The sequence below is a fragment of the Myxocyprinus asiaticus genome, chromosome 18, assembly GCF_019703515.2.
Source record: "Myxocyprinus asiaticus isolate MX2 ecotype Aquarium Trade chromosome 18, UBuf_Myxa_2, whole genome shotgun sequence".
Taxonomy (NCBI): domain Eukaryota; kingdom Metazoa; phylum Chordata; class Actinopteri; order Cypriniformes; family Catostomidae; genus Myxocyprinus; species Myxocyprinus asiaticus.
Window position 1 is genome coordinate 41,636,192 of NC_059361.1, and position 22,258 is coordinate 41,658,449.

At 38.2% G+C, this 22,258-nt stretch overlaps 1 protein-coding gene across 1 annotated transcript in view; it reads right to left on the reverse strand.

Annotated features, from left to right (window-relative positions):
- The window catches only part of LOC127456326 (unconventional myosin-Va-like), a 128,965-nt gene extending 107,007 nt beyond the window's left edge, over positions 1-21,958 (reverse strand). Inside the window, exons 1-2 of the mRNA XM_051724766.1 lie at positions 21,850-21,958; positions 6,681-6,791 (exon numbers count right to left, since the gene is read on the reverse strand). Coding sequence (XP_051580726.1) covers positions 6,681-6,791; positions 21,850-21,882 — 144 coding nt within the window. The 5' untranslated portion in view covers positions 21,883-21,958. The remainder of the gene's footprint in view (positions 1-6,680; positions 6,792-21,849) is intronic.
- Positions 21,959-22,258: the final 300 nt, after the last annotated feature.

The window sequence follows — 22,258 nt, forward strand, 5'->3', positions numbered from 1 at the left end:
TTTGACATGAATGACAGGTGTTGTCACTGCCAGCTACCATACAAGATGTTATTGTGGTCATGAGGTCAGGGGCAATTGTAACACAAGTTATGAAATACAACTATATGACTGAATTGAAAAACATAAATAAAAAATCTTTAAAATGTGTCATAGAGATATTAAAAGACACTTACGTGCTCAAGCTGAAGCCTCTCCGGAGGCCTCGAGCCTGGGACTCAATTTGGGCGGTGCGGTGGAAAAGATTCAGCATCAAGTGTTAAGCATGTCGGCAATGCTGATGAAGGTCGTTGCTGACTTGGGAGTATCTTGCTGTAATATGTCAATCGATCACTGCCATGGAGACGAAATTCACGGAGTTGGTTACAAAAGTGTCGGATGTTGAGAAACGGATTGATTATCTGGAGTCATTGGAGAGGGAATTAGCTGCTAATCTGCTAGCGACCAAGGTGGAACGCGTTTGGGAAAAGTTGGATGACTTTGAGAATTGTAATCGGCGAAACAACGTCCGAATTGTTGGAATTCCTGAGCGAGCAGAGTCAGAAGGTCAGAATATGGTGGAATTTCTGGATGAGCTCTTTCCGAGTCTGCTCGACATAACAGTCCATAAGCTGGAAATCGAGCGAGCTCACAGGGTTCCCCCGATCAATTCTGGCCAAATTTCTGAGATCATCCGATAAAGATCTCGTGTTACATGAGGCAAGGAGCAAAGGAAAGCTCTCTTGGAAGAACCACAACATTTTCTTTTTCCCCAGACTTTGCAAATTCGACAAGAGAGAAACATGATAGATTCAAGGAATGCAAGAAACTCTTACATCAACGGAAGGTTGCTTTTGCACTGATGTTCCCGGCCAAAGTGAGAACAGATGCTAAGGACGGCCGCAAAATATTTACATGCCAACAGCAAGCAATGTCCTTCATAAAGTAAATGGAATGAGTAAGTCATTGTGTGGCGCTCGCTTTGCAGCCAAGTGGACCTGACTCACTGAACATTCAACTTGACTGTTAGAGGAAACTGGGCGCCTTTTTTTTTTTTTTTAGCGGCTGGAGTTTGTTTTGTGTAGTAACACTCCTTCTGGACAGTTTGTGGATGAATCTGCAGGTTCTTTGTGCTTGTGCCTCCTATTGGCTGGAGTTTGTTTTGTGGAGTATTTTTTGCAGGACACTGGAAGGATTAGGTCATCTGCTGCACTCATGTAACAGCCGGCTCACCGAACATTCGTTTGACTGTCTGAGGAAACTGAACTGATTTCTTTTTGTATGTGTGTGTGTGTGTGTGTGCTGGTTCTGCTAGAGGCTGGAGTTTGTTTTGTGGAGGAACACACCTTCAGGACAGTTATGAGGATGAATCTACATGTTCTTTGTTTATTCTGCCTATTGGCCAGAGTTTGTTTTATAGATTTTCTTCTGGTATGTAATTCCAGACAAGTCTCACAAAATCTGTATAGAAACACCGGACTTGAGCAATCCGATGGCAAAGTTGTCGCTGCGGCTCTCATAGTACATGGACTGTTTGGGTTTAGAGGGATGGACGCCGGTTGGGGCTGTCGTGCGCGGGGTTAATGCGCATGTTTTTCTTTTTTCTGTTTGTTTGATTCGGGGGGAAGTTTGGGGTTTAATTATTGCACTAATGTTGGAATGTGTTCTTTATAATTTTGTTTTTGACACACAATCTATTTTGTCTAATATGTCAAAATGTCAAATGTTAATATGAGTGGATTGTCTCTCTCCACATGGAATGTGAATGGGTTGGGGCACCCCATAAAAAGAAGGAAGGTTATTTCTTTTCTTAAATGAAAGAAATATGATATAGTGTTTCTTCAAGAAACAAATCTTTCCCTGCAAGAAGATGAATAATTTGGGAAGATATGGGGTGGGCATGTTTTCTTTAGTGCTGGCTCAAGTAAGAGCAGGGGAGTCATTATACTGATAAGTAAACATCTACAATTCAGATGTCTCAAACAGATTAAAGATAAATTAGGAAGAGTCATTATTGTTTTAGCAGAAATTCAGGGGCAAAGGTTGATTTTGGCTAATATTTACGCACCTAACACTGATGATCAGGGCTTTTTTATAGGTCTTGAAGGGATGCTGCATGCCGCTGGCACACCTCATGATATAATATTGGGAGGAGACTTTAATCTATTGATGGACTCAGTCCTTGATCTTAGTGAAGCAAAAGTATGCAAGCCCCCGAGGGCAACACTGATGCTTCACAGGATGTGTAAAAATCTTGGTCTTACAGATATTTGGAGACTTTTGAACCCATCTGGTAGGGACTACACATTCTTTTCATCAGTCCATAAGATTTATTCTAGAATAGATTTTCTTTTTATATGTAAGCCCCTCATTTCATCTGCTGTTGATTGCTCAATTGGAAACATCTTAGTCTCAGATCACGCCCTGGTGTGTTTAGAGGTGTTGCCAAATATGGAGAAAAAGAAATCATATAGTTGGCACTTTAATGTATCCCTTTTGCAAAATCCTGAATTATAACAAATGTTAAAGACTGAAATCAATGTTTATATGGAGACCAACTGGTCCTCAGTATCCTCTGTAGGCATGGCTGGGAGGCACTTAAGGTGGTTTTCAGGGGTTGGATCATATAGTATGCCTCATTCATCAAAAAATCCAAAGCACAAGAACTCGTGGAGTTGGAAGGGAATATTAAAAGTGCCGAAATACAGATATAATCCTATTTTGTTGCGGAAGGTGGAGTTTTGGCTATTCAGGGCAAGACAGTTTGAGTCAGAGAAAGACAAAGAAGGGAAGCTTTTGGCTAGATATGTAAAGCAGAGAGAGTCTTTTTCTAACATTCCCTTAGTGACATCTGCTGGTGGTGAAACATTTAACTCAGCCATTGATATTAATAATGCTTTTAAAGAATTCTATCTTGATCTTTATAGTTCCACGACTTCGTCTACTGATGAAGATATTAGACATTTTGTGGAACCTTTAGAACTCCCTAAATTGACGACTGAGCAAAAAATTCTCTTGATTCTGAGATAGCCTTGGAGGAGCTTGGTGAGGTAATTAAGGCCTTGCCTACAGGCAAGGCTCCGGGCCAGATGGCTTTGCCACTGAGTTTTTTTAGATCTTATTCTACAGAACTGGCTCCACTTTTGCTAGAAGTTTATATGGAATCATTAAAGAAAGGAAAGCTTCTTCCAACCATGACACAAGCCCGGATCAATCTGATACTTAAAAAGGACAAAGATCCAAGAGAGTGTAAGAGTTCCCGTCCAATACCCTGATCCAGCTAAACGTTAAAATATTGTCAAAAATTTTAGCTAATCGATTACTAAAGTTATGACATCTCTTATACATATAGATAAGGTGGGGTTTATTCGGGGCCGCTTCTGATAACATTAGGCGTTTCATCAATATCATGTGGTCAGTGGCGAATGATCAGACTCCGATCGCTGCCATCTCACTTGATGGTAGATGGTAGAATGGGATTATCTTTTTAAGATTTTGGAAATGTATGGGTTTGGGATACTTTTATTGAATGGATTAAGTTACTTTATAGACACACATTAGCGGCGGTACAAACAAATTGATTAATTTCAGATTATTTTACTCTGGATAGGGGCACCCGGCAGGGTGGCTTTCTTTCCCCATTATTGTTCTGTCTTGCCCTGGAACCATTAGCAGCCATGATAAGAAAGGAAGATGATTTTCCAGGGGTGGTGGCAGGAGGTTTTAAGCTTTTGCTTTATGCAGATAATATTTTATTATTCATCTCCGACCCTTCTAGATTTATGCCTTGCCTCCACAGAATTATTAATTCTTGCGGGATACAGAGTCAATTGGTCTAAATCTGAAGCTTTGGCTCTGACAGTGTACTGCCCAGTAACGGATTTTCAGCCAGGCACCTTCCAGTGGCTCAAACAGGGCATTAAGTATTTGGGCATTTTATTCCCAGCAAATTTGTGTGATTTAGTTAGAGTTAATTTTGACCCCTTAATAAAAAGTTTTTCGAGCGATGTGGGCAGGTGGGCTTCATTACATTTATCTATGATTGGGAAGGTTATTGTTATTAAAATGAATTGTATTCCAAATGTAACTACCTGCTACAATCTCTCCCTGTAGATGTCCCACTCTCTTATTTCAAGCAATTTGATAGCATAGCGAAGTCCTTCATTTGGAATGGTAAATGTCCCATATTACATTTCAATAAGTTGCATAGGCCGATTGACAAAGGTGGGCTAGGCCTACCCAAGATTTTTTTTTATTATTGTGCATTTGGTCTCAGACATTTGGCCCATTGGTCACTTCCACCTGAGAGAACCTCTCCCTGGTTTTGTATTGAACAGGAATTTCTTGCCCCTATTTCACCATTTCAAAGCCTTTCTATCAAACTAATCTGAGAAGTTAAGTCACACCCCGTTATCTCACATTTGCACTCGGTATGGACAAAAGTGTCCAGAGTGTTTAATTCAGACATTTATAAGTCCCCTTTCTGCTGGTCAGAGTGGATCATAAGGGAGGTTAATATGCTTGGTGACCTATATGAGAGAGTGTTGAGATCTTTTGAAAATTTGGTTCAACATATTGGGATTCCCAGATCTCAGTTTTATAGGTATTTACAGCTGTGCCACCTGCTCTGTACTATTTTTGGGAGTAGCATACGCCCCCCTAAAGCGGCAGATACTCTGGGAGAGGTGATTACTGCTTTTGGAAAAGGTCATGAGGCATCAGTGTATTACTCCCTGTTAATTCAGAGTCTGGGGGACGGAGCTTTAACTTCTATCAAGAGATTATGAGAGAAAGATTTCAACTTGGTATTGGAGGAGGGAGTGTGGGCTAGGATTCTAAAAAATGTAAAGTCTGCATCTAGAGATGCAAGGGTGTGCCTTATGCAATTTAAGATTTTACATAGATTTTATTGGACACCCTCTAGATTGTATAGGCTTGGTCTTAAAGACACACCCACCTGCTGGCGATGCCAATCGGAGGATGGAGACACGGCCCATGTTTTTTGGTGGTGTGTTGAGATCCAGGAATTCTGGTTGAAGGTTCAGAGTTCTGTGTGTGACGTGTTGGGCACTCTGGATTAATTTTGCCCCAGACTCTGTGTTTTGGGCGATGGGGCAGTCATCAAAATGGGGAACAGACACATAGAGAATTGGGTTCTGACCAGTGTGATGATTTTTTTGTGTGTATATACTCATGTGTGACCACAGGGATGTTTGTTGGGGGTCAGGCCGGGGTTGGGGGATTGGGAGGGGGAGGGGTGATTGTGGGGTTTAAATGTTTTTTGTATGTATATATGTATGTTTTTGCTTTTTTAATATTGTAAGAATTAATCAAAAATGTTAATTACAAAATACAAATACTACTGCGTTCCCTCGCAATACATTTTGCATTCCCTCACAATAAGTTCTGCGTTCCATCGCAATAGTTTGCGTTTCCTCGCAAGAGTTGTGTCCACTCGCAATATGTTTTTATCGTGCCCTAACAATAGTTTGCGTTTCCTCGCAATAGTTTTGCACTCCCTTGCAATAAGTTTTGCGCTCCCTCGAAATAGGTTTTGCGTTCCCACACAATACGTTTTTATCGTGCCCTAATAATAGTTTGCGTTTCCTTGCAATAGTTTTGCGTTCACTCAGAATAAGTTTTTATCGTGCCCTAACAATAGTTTTTTCCTCACAATAGTTTTGTGCTCCGTTGCAATAAGTTTTGCGTTCCCTCGCAATAAGTTTTTATCGCGCCCTAACAATAGTTTGTTTCCCTACAATAGTTTTGCGCTACCTCGCAATAAGTTTTGCGCTCCCTTGCAATAGTTTTGCGCTCCCTCGCAATAAGTTTTGCATTCCTTCGCAATACGTTTTTATCACGCCCTAACAATATTTTGTGTCCTCGCAATAGTTTTGCGCTCCCTCGCAATACATTTTTATCGTACCCTAACAATAGTTTGTGTTTCCTTGCAATAGTTTTGCGCTCCCTCGCAATAGTTTTGCACTCTCTCGTAATAAGTTTTGCACTCCCTCGCAATACGTTTTTATCGTGCCCTAACAATAGTTTGTGTTTCCTCGCAATAGTTTTGTGTTCCCTCACAATAATTTTTGCGTACCCTTGCAAGTTTTTGATTAAGTATGAGAAGGTGAACAGATGCGGTGTTGATTAAAAATAAATAAATACCTGTGATGTTACAGTGGTAAGATTAACCTAATGGTTAATGATCTATGCAACTAACACAAAGCTTGCAGGATCAATCCTAAGAAAGTTACCCAATTAAAGTGCTCTTGTAAATCCAGGTCACTCCAGGTACACTGTCCTTGCATTTAGTGTACTTTAAATAATGAAAATAAAAAGGGTTTTTGAGGCTTATCCAGCCAGGCGAGATGTTACAAGTCATTCGTCTGTCTGCACTGAACATAAAATTACTATGCGATGCCACAGAAATCACAGCACAACAGACCATTTTTAAAGTTCAATGTACAGTAATGAGGAGCAAGATTTTAGACCAATGAGATTTCACAGCAGGTGGGGCTACCCAGATGCTGCTGAAATATAAACCAAGTGAATAACAAAATGTCCTTTCTCTCACCGCTTGTCACAGTCACGACTGGGTAGGACAAAAAATTATTAACAATGAAGTTTGTTTTTATCGCTTTTTCCATTGTTGCGTGTAGCCCTGACACACAAACATACACAAATACACACACACAGTCACTTACCGATCCATCCTCTAGTTGTAGCTGCAGCACTCCATCTCCTTGTCTGTAGTCCTTGGTGAGTTCTGCTGACTTCCATACTTCCTCTACGTCTGGAATCCAAACTCGAGCATACTGTACAAACAGAAAAATCAGTTAATAGCATGAACTCACACAAATAAACAATGGTCCTTAAATATGTCTATTTAATTAGTTCTGAACACACTCAAATATAAGGCATTGTGATTGAGCACTTGAGAACTAGAGGAAGATTGAAAAAACATGAAAGGGTGGAAAAAAGAGATTCTGCTCAAACACGTCAGCTGATGCTGAAAACTGCACACACACACACACACACACACACACACACACAAGATTAAATCACATATATCACATGACACAGGAATTCAGAAAGCAGGCAAAAGAGAACCAGAGAAAGACAAAAAAAAAAAAAAAAAAAAAAATAAATAATTACACACAAAGAACTGGACATGTTCTTCTTATGTCCCACATAAGTCAACATTAAAACAGAACATGAAATCAAAATTAACCCAATTTGATTCCTTAATAGATAATCCCTAATTAGATAGGGATATCCCATCCTAGATTATTTACTACTGAATATTCTGTTTCATTCTGTTTCACATAGAGAAGTTAAATGCCTTATGAATGTCTCTAATAACAGCTACAATTCTTTAAGAAAGTAAAGTCATTTTATAAATGAAACTGCCCTGTTTTTCTGCCTGATCTGCTGGGAGGGGGGAGGAGGACATGAGGGTAGAAAGGAAGGAAGATGGACGAAAGGAATGAAGGAAGAAAGGAAAGAGGAAATGATGGAAGAAAAAAGCAGGGAGCAAGGAGGAAATGAGGGTAGAAAGGAAGGAAGGAATGAAGGAAGGAAGGAAGAAAGGAAAGAAGGAATAAATGAAATGTAGCAAGGAAGGAAGGAAATGAGGGAAGAAAGAAGAGGGGAATGAGGGTAGAAAGGAAGCAAGGTAGGAATAAAGAAATAAAAGAAACAAAGGAAGGAAGTTAGGAAATGAGGGAAGGAAAAGAGAAAGGAAAAAAGGAAGGAAGGAAGAGAGGACAGAGGAAATGTGGGAAGAAATGAAGGGAAGATGAAAGGAAGAAAGGAAGGAAGTTAGGAAATTAGGTAATTATGAAAGGAAAGAGGAAGGAAGGAAGGAAGGAAGGAAGGAAGGAATTGAGGGAAGAAAAAAGGGAGGGAGGAAATGAGGGTAAGAAGGAAGGAAGGAAGGAAGGGAGGGCGAGAGGAATGACGGAGTAATGAGGGAAGAGTGGATGGAATGAAGGATGGATGGGAGAAAGGATGGAAGGAAGAGAGAGAGAATCTGATTGGACAAAAATTTGCATAGACAACTCTGAGTGCATATTGCTGGTCCATTTTCCCAGAAGAGCAAGATTGTAGTTTAATAGTGCACAGCATATCTGCTAAAAGTTCATTTTGTCACTGTTTGGAGTACACTTGTATATAGATGACCTCAAAACTATATGAAAAAAAATCCAAAAAACTGTTGATTTCACAGGGTCTTTAAATACAATAATATGATTACAGTGACAGCAACAAATTGGAACACAAATTTACACTGCAAAACACTTTCAAAAACATACTGATAATTAGCAGTTTTTCACTTACGTTCACTACAAAAAAAAAAAAAAAACAGAATGGCACACAGAGATTTTTGGGAAAACTTTTGAATATGGACACAAAATACTGTATAGTAAACAGAAGATGACAGTATTTCTGAACAAACATCTATAATAAGCAATTCTGTAACTTGGCAACTGAAACAGGTCTGAAGCCCTGCACTTTGAGTCATATGAACCGTTTCAGTCAAACTAATCTATTTTTTTCTACAAAGAAAAGCTGCCAGGGCAGTATAACAATGAATATATGTACAGTAAGTACAGTGGAGTTTTGAGCGGTTCTGTGAGCGGTTTGAAGCAGTGATTACATCATCGCTAGTCACACAGGCCAGATGGGATGCAGTCCAGCTTTCCACACCATCATTATAACTCATTCATGTATGAGAAACACACACACACAGCCCTGAACCCCTCAGAGAACTGCTCACACAACAATGGAGTCATTTTAAAGTCTACAATCTAATATAAAGTCTTGGCACATACATTTAAAAAAAGAAAAGAAAAAAAATCCCAATACCATCTGCTATCTAAACAACGTTGGGCTCATCTTCAAACAGAGCGTTTAACAGTGTTACTGCATTTTTCATATTTTTCTAAATGGTGCTAATATTCGACAGTTTTTAGCCCAATTTATTAAAGGTATATTTCAATGTAAACCAATGGGTGAGGAACAACACATAACGTATGCTAATGACGTCATAGAGTTTAGCAGAAAAAAACAGTGCTTTGGCTGTATGAACTACAACATTTGAGACACAGGAATGACAAATGTGCAGTAAAGCGGTCCAGTCCTGGGTTACCATAGCAATGGGTTGCCCTTGGGGGAGGCAGGTGCAAATGATAATGTCAAAGGACTGAGGGAGGAGCTACAGATTGAGGCGGGGTTTACCCAATCAGTCTAAAACCAAATGGTCAATTTATTTTCATCTCATTCCCTCGCTTAAATTGTCTGATTAAAGAAATTACTTTGCATTGTTGACACATCAGAACATCCAATTAAGTGAAAATGAGATGCAACAGACCATCTCCATGGTGACATCACTGCACCATGCATGGAACCAACTGGTCAATTGTAATGTCATGACTGACAGTTAAAGGGGTGATGCTTAAACATGCGCGAGTAACGAAACAAAACACATTCAGTATGATATGAACGTAGGGATGAAAAAGATGTGACATATGTTTAACCAGGACCTCCTGAGGAGACCATCCCAAAACGAAAGCTCCTAGCAACAGACACACGAACATGAGGAGGGAGGGTAAAAATAGCACCTCAACACACACACACATACACACACACACAGTCAAAAAACGCAATCTCTCTTCCATTCACTCATGTTCACACTCAATGACAATGAGCAATAACCACAGCAGATTGAGGATTATAGCACGGAGTGAAATCAGTGTGTGTGTGTGTGTGTGTGTGTGTGTGTGAGTGTGATTATAGTGAATCAGGAGAAAACATGAGATAATCCTCATGTGACACAAGCACATGATTCAGCAGCTACACACACACACACACACACACACAAACGCCTGACCAAGCACCAATGAAAGAGCATCTTCAATGTGACAATGCATAAACATGCGGTTTGTGTAGCACTAGGGCTGCCCCCTGATAGTCGTCCAAATGTTAGTCTATGAGAAGAGTCTTGGTCGACCAAGTTTTGATTGGTCAGTTGGTCGCAGAAAAAACAAACTCCACAGGAAACCGACGAACACCGGTATTACCGCTGGTTGGACGCTATGTGGTACTATGGGTTAAGCAGTGTTAAGGTTAAGCCTACACAATAAAGCAAGACACCTTGATTTCAAACTTTGAACTTTATTTTTATTGAACTAAAAATTCAAATGAAACTGAAAAAAAAATTAAGTGCAATTAAAATGTGTGTTTTTGAAAGATGGTTTTACAACAGTTGTGAACATCTCTCTGGCAAAGAACCTACTTCATCCGTGTATTCTCTACCGGTCGGGTATTTCATTACATCATTTGTGTGAATAAATTCATTTTGTTCCCTCCTTCACGATATATATATATATATATATATATATATATATATATATATATATATATATATATATATATATATATATAAATAAATATATCGCAATATCCAATTACATCGACAACCCCCCGGGCTGAGGGATCGGTGAATATTCTTGCTTTAGTGATTTTGCATTGAAAATTAAATTAGTTTATTTAAAAAAAATTAAATCAAATACATTTCTAAATTCAAATGGCAATCCAAAAGATACGAAAAAGCAAATAAAATAATGAAGTGATAAAAGAATAATATATATATATATACACACCTTTCCATTTACCGCCAGACAAGTATCCATCTAAACATGCTTATAAAACAATTATAAATGTAAAAATAATAATTATAACGATGATAATAATTACTGAAATATAAATCATGGTTCGAGGTGTTTTTGTATTATTTAATGTTTTAATCACAGATGTACAGGCTGCAGAGTTGCGTTCACAATGAACTGCTCTGTGGAAATAAAGTCAACTGAACTCAAAGCACCTCCTGAGATGAGATGTCCGAGGTCATTTGCAGCACTCATAGACAATACTGTTCTTGCAAAAAAAAAAAAAAATAATAATAATAATAACTATAGCTGCAAGTAGCGATGATGGGCCCAAGCACTAAGGCGCCATCACCACCTGGTGGTTCTAAGAAAACAAAGCATGGTGGCCACATGCATTTGAAAGGGTAAATATAAGAGGACTTTTTCCAAAGTCACACAAAGTGTCACACTTCCTGTTGTCAGTTGGTGGTGCTATGGCCGTGACCCATAACAGCCGTATAAATGTGATCAGCCCCCATTACCAAACATACAGCTGAATTTTCATCAAAATCATACAGAAGATATAAGGAAATTACTGTTTCACATTTTTACCCTTAATTTATTGCATCGCCATGGCAAAACTGTTCAATATATCAAAACTCTGTTCGCAATTTAGCATCTTCAATGTCTTGGCATAATATTGCCTAAATTTGGTGACAGTCACATGATTCCCCTAGGAGGAGTATTCAAAAGTTCAGGGCCTGCAATTTTCAAAAAATGCACATTCAATCCAAAATGGCTGACTTTCTGTTGCGTGGAGCTAATGACTGTAATATTGAAAGTTGTCCGGCTTGATGAGAACAATATATGTAGCAAGTTTGGTGATCGTAGAAGAAACTGACCCACACAACTTTTGTCAAAAGGTGGTGCTACAGAGCTCCCCAGCCACGCCCATGTGTTAACTTTTTCCCAGGCCTAATGGCGACAACTCTGATGTGTGTGCAAAATATCATGAAAATTCAAGCATGCCAAGTGAATATACATAAAAAGGAATAATAACATTTAATATGGTGCCATGACAACACTATTTAAGATATCACAAATCCCTTCAGAATTTTAAATCTGCACTGTCTTGACATTATTCTAAAATTTTTTGAAGCAATTCAGATTAACATAATAGGGATATTTCAAAGTCTGTTAAAAGTGACACACTTCCGCCAGTTGGTGGCGCTACGGCCGTGACCCACAATAGCCACATCAATGTGATCAGTCTGTAAGGACAAACATTTGGCTCAGTTTTTATGTTAAATCACACCATGCATGCAGAAGATATGAGACATTTCCTTATTCCATTTTTTTAACGTTATTTTATCGCTTCGCCGTGGCAACACCGTTCGATATATCAAAAATCCTCATAGTCAATGTCTTGGCATGATGACGCCCACATTTGGTACCTGTAACATGAAATCCCTGGGAGGAGTATATCAAATTCCTTATTCCAAATATCACAATCCAAAATGGCCAACTTCCTTTTGGGCAGAGCTTATGACTGTCAGCGTGAAAGTTGTCCGGCTTGATGAGATCTATATGTGTACAAAGTTTGGTGACTGTAGCTCAAAAGGGATGTGCTATATAGCCCCCCCCGAAAATGCCCAAGTTCTAGGTTGCACCGCAGAGCCCCTCCCGCACCCCCCCACCTGTAACTCTGTCACGCCCTAATGGCCAGCGACTCTGATGTGTGTGCAAACTTTCAAGAGTTTTCACGCATTTTATGTACCCCAAAAGTACTGAAAACCTTGAAAATAATAATAATAATAATAATAATAATACAAATAATAATCCTTAGAAGAACAATAGGGCCTCCAAACCATTTTCTGACACATGCTCATGTCCACTCATGCAACTGGAAGGTTGCACTAGTGCTGCTACTATCCACCTTTTTCCTGGGGGTCTTACTGGGGACACGGATGTGGGTGAGACTTCCGCCGGAAGTCTCAATTTATAGACAATTTGTCTAGCTGTGGACAGATGAATATCTAAGCTCTTCAAGAAAACTTTGTAACCCTTCTTAGCTTTATGCAAAGAAACAATTCTTGATCGTAGGTCTTCTGACATCTTTTTTTTTTGCGAGGCATGGTCCTTGTCAGCAGAAGCTTCTTATGCATTAGCAAACTCAAAATGTATGAGTGCTTTTTATAAGTCAAAGTAGCTCTAACCCACACCTCCAATCTCATTTCATTAACTGGATGCCAGGTTTGCCAACTACTGACTCTAATTAACTTCTGTTGATGTTATTAGCCTAGGGGTTCACATACTTTTTCCAAACTACACTATAAATGTTTGAATGATGTTTTCAATATGTACCAGAATAATACAGTAATGTGTGTGTTAGTAGTTCAAACAGATTGTGTTTGTTCATTATTGTAACTTAGATGAAGATCAACCAGATTTTAAGACAAATTTCAATATAAATGCAGGTAATTCCAAAGGGTTCACATATTTATACATGTCACTGTATATATGACAAAAACAGAGGTATATATCTTGACTTAAGTGCAAATTTTGGTACCTGCATCTCATAACCATAATTGCTCCCACCCTGCGATAATTTATGAGGATTGACTCCGAAAACTCTGCAGTGTGTACGTAGACTATGAACACACAACGCTTACAATGGTGCTTTCAGAGCACAGTGGAAGAGTGAGGGTCAGTGGTTGGGATAATGGTTAGGGTAAAAATGTAAGTTGTTTTTGGGGTCAATGGTGGAAGTCTGTTCCAAACATGATAAATGATACTTCAGCAGGGGACTTTAAAGAGAGAACAGTCATGTTGTAAGCAGTGTTCCAAAACCTAGTTAGCTATCTACCTAGACAGCATTTTAAGGCATATTAGACACACTCCTGAGACGATGGCTGTACCAAAAGGTACTCAACAATATTACACTGCTCCCCAAGATCCCTCGTTTTGGCCAAATTCTAAGGCAACATCTTATATATCCTTCACAGATAAGACAATCCCAGAATGCATTGTGAAAAGCTTGACTATAAATATCAATATTTGTGTGTGCTTTGTATTTTAACAGTCTAAGGCATCTGTCTAGACCATGTTTACATAGAAAAACAATTAAAAACCATGCAGACAGATGCAAAAATGTGATTGCTGTGAACGGCCCCTTAGAAGGCAGTTGCAGCAAGGCAACTCACAAGGTTCTGGAAGTTGTAGTGTCATTTCAAACATAAATGCTGAAAAATAATTGCTTCAAAGAGCTCTCATTGTGTTAGCCCTTTTGTTTAGTCAATGTGAAGTGAATTGAGTCAAACAGTGTGATTAGTTGATTAGATGATTATTCAGAGCCCTGCTTGATAAATGAACCCGGGTTTAGACTAGACTAATTTCAACCAGGTGAACTACACCTCTAAGTAACAGTCTTTAACTTGATGATGACATCTAAATCTCACTTGGAACTTCATTCAAACCCAACAGTGATCTCACGCTCAACCACGTGAACATGCCAAACCAGCCACGTCATTTACTGGAGATGACATTACACCAGCACCAAAATTATGAAGAGGTCATTCAAAGGACAAACTATTCTGAATGATTACATACTCATACATTCTTTCACTGTCTCGACTGCTCGATCCATCAAGAATGCAGTCTTGCACAAATGTCCATAATGCCCCAGTGTAACAATGTTGAACATACTCCATCTGTAGTCAGCAATGTAAGCAAAAATTGATATCACAATATTCTAAAAAATGTTAGTCATAGGGATGTCCCGATACCATTACTTCGTTTTAAGTACTTGCCGATACCAGTACCTGTTTTGTTGTTGTTGTTGTTGTTTTTGTTGTTGTTGTTGTTTCTGAATTCCATATCAACAGTTTGTATAAATTTGATAATCAAAATGGTGTTTAAATAAATCAATTAATTAAAACTTTAATAAAATGAAAATAAAACAATTCATTTTCAACATAATTATTTTTATCAATTACTTTTATACAGAACCTCACAGCATAATCCAAAATACAACAACACTGAAGTTATTTTTGTCAAATAAAGTGCTGCGTGATAGAGCATCACAGATGTGAGATATTGCTTAACCCTTGTGTGTCAATACTCGAGGTCCTTCGACGACAAATATGTCCAAGTCAAAAAACTGCCATAATAATATTATATATTAATATTATTTTCCACTTTCAATTAGTTAATTTTTTTAACCAACATCAGTCCTGATCATAACTACCAAATATTCATTCATTTTCAGGATTTTAACCCTTTAAATGCCAGTTTGTTTACATAATGTATACATACTGTTTTTTCACACACACACACACACACACACACACACACATTTCTCAATACACACATCCAAAACACACTCTGACTTCCATACCAACACACCCACACAATTTTAGCTGCATCATTGATTCAACTGGCCTGCAGTGCTCTATAACACAGCAAACAGAAAATAGGAAAAAAGCATGTATTTGCTCCATAGGCTAAACATGAGAAAAATGGCACCACCTGGTGCTCCGGAATGAAAGCATAATATCACAGAATTCATGATTTTATGCTTTAATGGCACTGGGATCAAATATTGCAGTTTTAATGGGTTTCAGTGGGGACATTTTTGTCCTGAAGGTCCTGAGTGGAACTATTTTGTGTACACAGTGTATTATAGATGTATTATAGGAACTGAGGTTGAAATATCAAAATTCCCCAAAAAATACACACCTTTGGAAAAATGTATGCCGTTGGTATTAAAACGATTAAAATGATCGAAAAAAACAAAAATGAAAAAGACAGAAATGTCCCGAAGGTAGCACAAGGGTTCAATATATTTGATTTATTATTATTATTATTATTATTAGCAGCAGTAGTAGTAGTAATACAGTGAATATTACATAACTATTCAGTAGTGATACATTTCTGTCATACATTTTCCCATTTAAATTGACCTTTTATTTTGAAACCCTTTCTGTTTCTGTGTGTTTTTGACGGTAGCTTCTTACTTCCAGAACAGCCAGTTGCTACGTAACCAAAGGCTGTGTCTCGTTTCAAAGGCTGCCTGCTCCGGAGGTCGCATTTGTCGGACGCATACGTCACTGAGTCTCATTTCAGAAAAGCAAGCAGGCCTTCGAATGTGAGAGGTGTATCCTTCATTGGCACTCACAACCCACAACTCTTTGTTTCAATGGAAACGTTCATAATTTATTTGAAAAAGTGACATTGATTTACACGACAATATGATGTTCAAATGCAAGTAATGTTAATTCTCAAGTTAAAGTACCTCAGTAGATGTGAGTAAAATATATAGTATGTAAAATTATAATAATATATAATGTAAAATAAAGTATTATGAAGTAAATATAAAAGTACAGAAACAAAATCCATTTTCTTTTTTCTCTATGCCATTATAACTCTCCTAAAGTTTACCTCAGAGATTCCCTTTTCACTCAGAGTGGTCAGCAGGTTGCGAGCGATGCGTGCTGTCATAGTAACCATGATACGTTCTGTTTCCATTTGTCCTACGAAGGCCGTCTCGTTTAAACAAAACTCATTCGAAGTTGAGGACACTGTATACCGCTGCCTACAAAGGACGCATCCTACTTAGCACCAGCCTTCGAAATGATACACAGCCAATGTGATTATTAAACCGCAAAAGGCTGCTAATTAAATAAACATGTAGTCGGTATGTGCCTAGCACTACAAAGTGAATTAGCTCTCTGCTCTCTATAATCTAATACAAACAGAGCACCAAGTAGCTCTAGACCGTATGAGCACTTTGTGTCTTTATGTCAGCACAGCTCTACGCATTCACAAACACTAACATTTGAAGCGTGCAGCACATGCAAACAATACAGGCTATTTATCTCATTAAATCACAGCCTTTACGATTTAATAATCTCACTAGGATGTAATGTGGTTTTAATTTGTGCGCTGAATGTTTAAGGAATGACATTAATCCGTCTGTTTTTGGTATTGGAACATTTTTATGAGCAAGAGTACAGGTACACGAGCGTGGTATCGGACCCGATTTAGAGGTCTACAACTGAGAAACCGCAGAGTCAGTTGTTCAAGTATGACATTGGGTTCGGGTTTGTAATGAAAAAATAAACAGGCCTACCTAACTTGTTTCACACATGCACTCTCACTCACAGACACGCCCGAACGGGCAATATAGGGGCTGTTCACATCAGACGTGTTTTTGTGTGCATCTTTTATGTTTTTCCATTGTTTTCCTATGTAAACGCATGCTGGATGGACGTTTTTGACTGTTGCACCGCGTTTTGCTGATTCTTCAGCATGTCACACATGACCGCCACATTTTTTAGACACCATGTCGAGTTAAAAATAACTTCAAAAACGCAGTGTAAGTGTTCAAGTTTCAGAAACGATGTTTCAATTGTTGTGCCATGTCTAGCTTGTTTTTAGCACAGGTGTCACAAACATTTAACCTTCTTAGGAAGTTACTGTTACAATACTGTAACAAATGTTTGTCTAAAAGGGGTGCTATATCGCAAAAAAAAAGTTAACGCTAGAAATGTTCAAGTCTCCGAATGCATAAGTCAGGCATATGGCGTTTAAAAGCTTACAATTTGAACTTTTGATAGATAACCATCACTTCTGCATTAATGTTACATAAAATAACAAAATAAGGCCTGAAAACATTCAAGTCACAAATCAGCACCACCTAGAGGTAATGTGGTAGAAATATTAATATGAATATAAAAGTTTTTCAAATAGCACGTAAATAGAAAATTAATATATCAAATGAAAGCTCTCCTTCTCTGGAATGTGACTGTGCAGTTTATTTTGTTGCCCTAATACCACAGTTCGAAAGACTTTCAAAAGAATCACAAAGTGAAATATTATTTCTGTAAGACATCAAATGCAAACGTGTCTTGTATGCATTTATTTTATGCTTAGATAACTGCTGCTGTAAGCCCCAAATAGCTAATAACTGGATATCTGCTTTTACCTTAGGCAGTTTTCTAAAAAATAAAAAAAATGTTTTACTTGTCTGTGAGCTTGCTTGTGTGAATAATCCAATGTTATATCTTAGATGTCCAGTATAAATATGCGGTCCAGCAGGAAAAGCATGCAAAACAAATCATCGGAAATATATGTTATCGACTATTGATGATAAAATGTTACATATCATCGCAAAGGGGAGGATCTCTGCTTTCTAAATTGAGCTTCTAGTCCACTCAGAGGCCGAGATTTGGCGGGACAAATTTTGGGCAATTAGTCCACAGTATGTGTAAATGGTAAGCTTTTAAATTTAATTATGAAAAATTGCAGGCGGCAGACTAAAAATACCCCAGAGTTGAAGAGGTTATGAGTACTGTTCAGATCAGGTCACACGGTCTCGTGTATGGGTCTGGTTCAGGTTTTATTTTAAGGCCCATGCAGACCTCTAGTGCAGTGGGTTTTACACAGGATTTGTAAATGGGTTCACAGCCAAACAGTGATTATGAAATTAACCCTCTAAGTATCTCAGCTTTCACTTCAGAAGTCACAACTTCCTTTCCTCTGCTGTACAATCACTTTTCCCATTTTAAACAAACGGGCTGATCCAGGTGCTTAACAGTGCTGGATAAAACCCAAAATCATAATTTCATACAGACAAAGCAGCCAGATCCAATCACAATGATTCCATTCCAATTTAAACCTATGCTGATGATCAGAATCACAATTACACAAGGACCCTGGTGCAGCCCTCTGGCTATTTATAAATTCAAAAATAAAGACACAGTTTAACCTCCCATCCCATTATGAAACATGGCTGTCAAAAAGCTTGAACATTCCAGAATCAAATAACTTTATCTGTGTGACATTCACATCTCAGCTGACTGCAGTCTGTGTAAAGATTTGAGTGAATCAATTAGTTCTGAAATTTCGATCCAAGTCCATATATGTTTAGCACAATGTTTATGTTGCTCTTTTCATAAAATGAAAGTGAATGGGGGATAGCTTTTCATGCATTCAAAATTCTGTGAATGTCTGAATGTCTGTCAAATACATGTGGTTACAGTCTCTAGTCAGCTTTATGACTTTTTGTGAGGTGGTCGATTTTGGCTAGTGGCTGGTCTCTTTGGAAGACCAATGACCAGTGAGCCAAAAAATGTCAAGTCCGCTTGAATGACTTTCTTTTTCCACAAAACACAAACAAAGATTTTTTGACATATATATTATGTGTTATTGTCCATACAATGCAAGTCAATGGGGTCAAAAACTTTCAAGGTCCGCTAAAATGCATGTCTGCATGTTCTCGAGAGCTGACTCGTGCGCGATATAAGCGGAAGTTCTTGCGTCAACATGCAAGAGCACGTGTCAAGCACGAGGACGCATGAATAAGCTTAGTATCACTTCAGAAGACATGTATTAAACCACAGGAGTCGTACGGATAACCTTTATGCTGCCTTTATGTTCTTTTTGGAGCTTGAAAGGTTTGGGCCCCATTTACTTACATTGTATGGACTAAAACATCTCATAAATCCTTCAAAATATCTACATTTGTGTTCATCAGAAGCAAGAAAGTAATATACATCTTAGATGGCATGAGGGTGAGTAAATGATGAGAGAATTTTCATATTTGGTTGAACTATCCCTTTAAGTGTTACGTGATGCTCCTCACTATCTGAAGGAGAAAATGAGAAAGAGAGAAAGAGCAGAACAGACCATCACATGACAGACGCTCATGTGAAAATCTGCTGCCTGCTGTTGAGTCTCTCTTCACCCACCTCACACTGTTACTACCAACTTTCAAAATACCATCCGAAAATACCTCAAATCCCACTAAATATGTTTGTTGGAAAAAATAACTAGCGTTGGACTTGGGTGGTAGGTCACCCAGGTTTCTCTGTGGCACACCGCAAAAAAATTATATTCTTAAGACATATTTTTGTCTTTTTTTCCCGGCCAAATATCTAGACATGCTTTAAACAACATAAATGGTAAATTGCTTTTTTCTTATTTTAATAGGTTTATGCTTGAAATAAAAAAATAATAATAATAATTGGGATCGGGGTATGGAAAATAAGCTTAAATCCCAATATATACTCTGAAAACAAGGGATGAGAGTCATAAGGAATTTAACAATTCCAGTTCCTTCTGGTTCCTTGACGGTTCCATTGCCGATTCTTTAAGTACTTTTGATGCCATTCTTATTGGATTTACTGTCCTCGGCAGCCTTTTACTAAATTATGAGATAATTTAATATATTTAACAGAACAGATTTGTGCAAAAGGTGTGTGTAAACGTTCCAGCAAGAAGGAAGCGGGGAGCGGGGTAGCAGTCCAGGTAGTACAGCTTTTATTCAAGCGTTTTCAGCTTCACAAACAGCGAACAGGCTTTCAGCTTCACTAATAAAGATACGGCTTCACAAATGAAGAAGCGGTTTTTCAGCTTCACGCAACTCTCTCTCCCTCACTGGCGTTCTCGGCGGCCTTTTAAAGCCCATCTCCGTCGTCACTGTAACGAGACACAGGTGTTATGTGTCATTAATCACCAGGTGATGGCCCTTACCGCTTCCTCTCTCCCCAGCGACAGACACATGACCACGTCCACTCCACAGTTTGTTTACACAGACTTTTTGATTAAGATATAATTGTGGTTCAGTCTTTGATTTACTAAAAAGAACTGGCTAATAAGAGTCATTCGTTCAGGAGATAGTGCTGTATGTTTCACGCTGTTGATTCAAAAGAACTGAGTCATAAGAGTCATTCTTTTGGGAATCAAGCTACACTAGTTGCGCTGTATGTTTCATGCTGTAGATTAAACAAAAATGACTCATAAGAGTCATTTGTTTGGGAATCATGTTACACTGGTCGCTCTGTACATTTCATGCTGTAGATTAAACAAAAATGACTCATAAGAGTCATTCATTTGGGAATCATGCTACACTGGTTGTGCTGTATGTTTTACGCTGTATATTCAAAAGAACCGACTCATACGAGTCATTCTTTAGGGAATCATGCTACACAGGCCACGCTGTTTGTTTCACACAGTAGATTCAAATGAACCAGCTCATGAGTCATTTATTCGGGAATCGGACTATACTGGTCGTACTGTAGATTCAGTAGTGTTTTAGTACAGTGTTTTGTCTGCATCAGTGGAAGAATGCACGTTTGAGAACCATTAACAGAACCAAAAGTCATGAAAATCATACGGTCTTGGTATTTTAAATTTTTTTTTAAAAAATGTAAAGCCGGTTTCTGATTCTCAGTTCCCAACCCTACGGAAAACATGTCTTTTTCTCATACACAATTTTGCTTCTCAAATCAATGTGTCTTGGTTATAGGATCTTTAGATATTTTTACTGGAAAATAAGACAAAAATACTGATTAAAAAATTGTTTTGCAATGCAAACGGAAAAGACTAAAGGGGGCATGCTGACTGACAATCTTAAACACGTCCTGGTGAATGAGTACAGCCAAGAGAGGATCTCATCCAAACGTAATGATGCAAGATTAAATCCATTTAAATTAAATGGAGACACGCTCACACGGATCATAAAGTCCAATAATATGAGATCACAACATATTTCATACAGGTCACTGAGCAGAGTGTCTGTCTTATCAGCATAATCATTACACGATTCAATCTTAATCTGTTTACACTGAATCATGCTTATAGATAAAGTTATATCAGCCAGGATTATAAGGGCAATATTTCACTGTATTGAGATTACCGCCATTAAATATGTGTGCCCCTTTGGCAGATTAAAGGAATATTCTGGATTCAATACAAGTTAAGGTTCTTTAGTGAACTCTGAGTGTATATTGTGTTATACAAAGTATTTACAAGATCACAAGCAAACCCGGGACCACAGAACCCTGATACACACCAAAAAAAGAGAAATCTGAACCATTACACCCCTAAATGACAATCAACAACAAAAGGAGGCACAATGAAAGAATTGGCCCATTTTGAGTCAGTCCGATCCATTTTTTTTTTTAAATAACGAGGCATTAATCTAATATTAACGACAAGAGAACAGTTAGTCCCTCTTCGAGAAAATATCAGAGTGTCAACATTCAGTATTCTACTTCAATATCTGGTTTTGAAAAATAAACAAGTTACACAACTTGCAGTTTTAGTAACAATCTGTGTCTACAAAAACAGCAAATCTACTGACAAAAATTAACCAATTTAAGGGGAAGTATGGCGAAATGCATATGATCCAAACAGGCAAAAGGATATAAACACCAGTACTTACTTTAATGAACATAAAATCCAATTCTTGGTTCATGTTTAAAGCATAAACTGCTCTACATCATACTGAAGGGTAGAAAAATGACATCTGTCCCACTTTTGCCTGATCTGTGAAACACGCTAGGGAGCATTCAATACATCTGATTGGATCCCTGATCCCAGACGGATAAATATTGATAACTGCATCTGGGAGACGGTCTTCCAACTAGTTGATGCTCTAGTCAGCAGAGTACATTGTTGTCTGTTCCCGAAAGCTGTTCTCAAAACAGTCAAACCCTTCCAGTGTCACATGAGCAAGAACTGAAGAGTTTTTAATATTGCATCATTCTGCAAAACAAGTATAAAAAACTCAATTTTTTTGTCTAAAACATGCATGTGAACCACCAACGGATCCCACATGCAGATGCAACAGT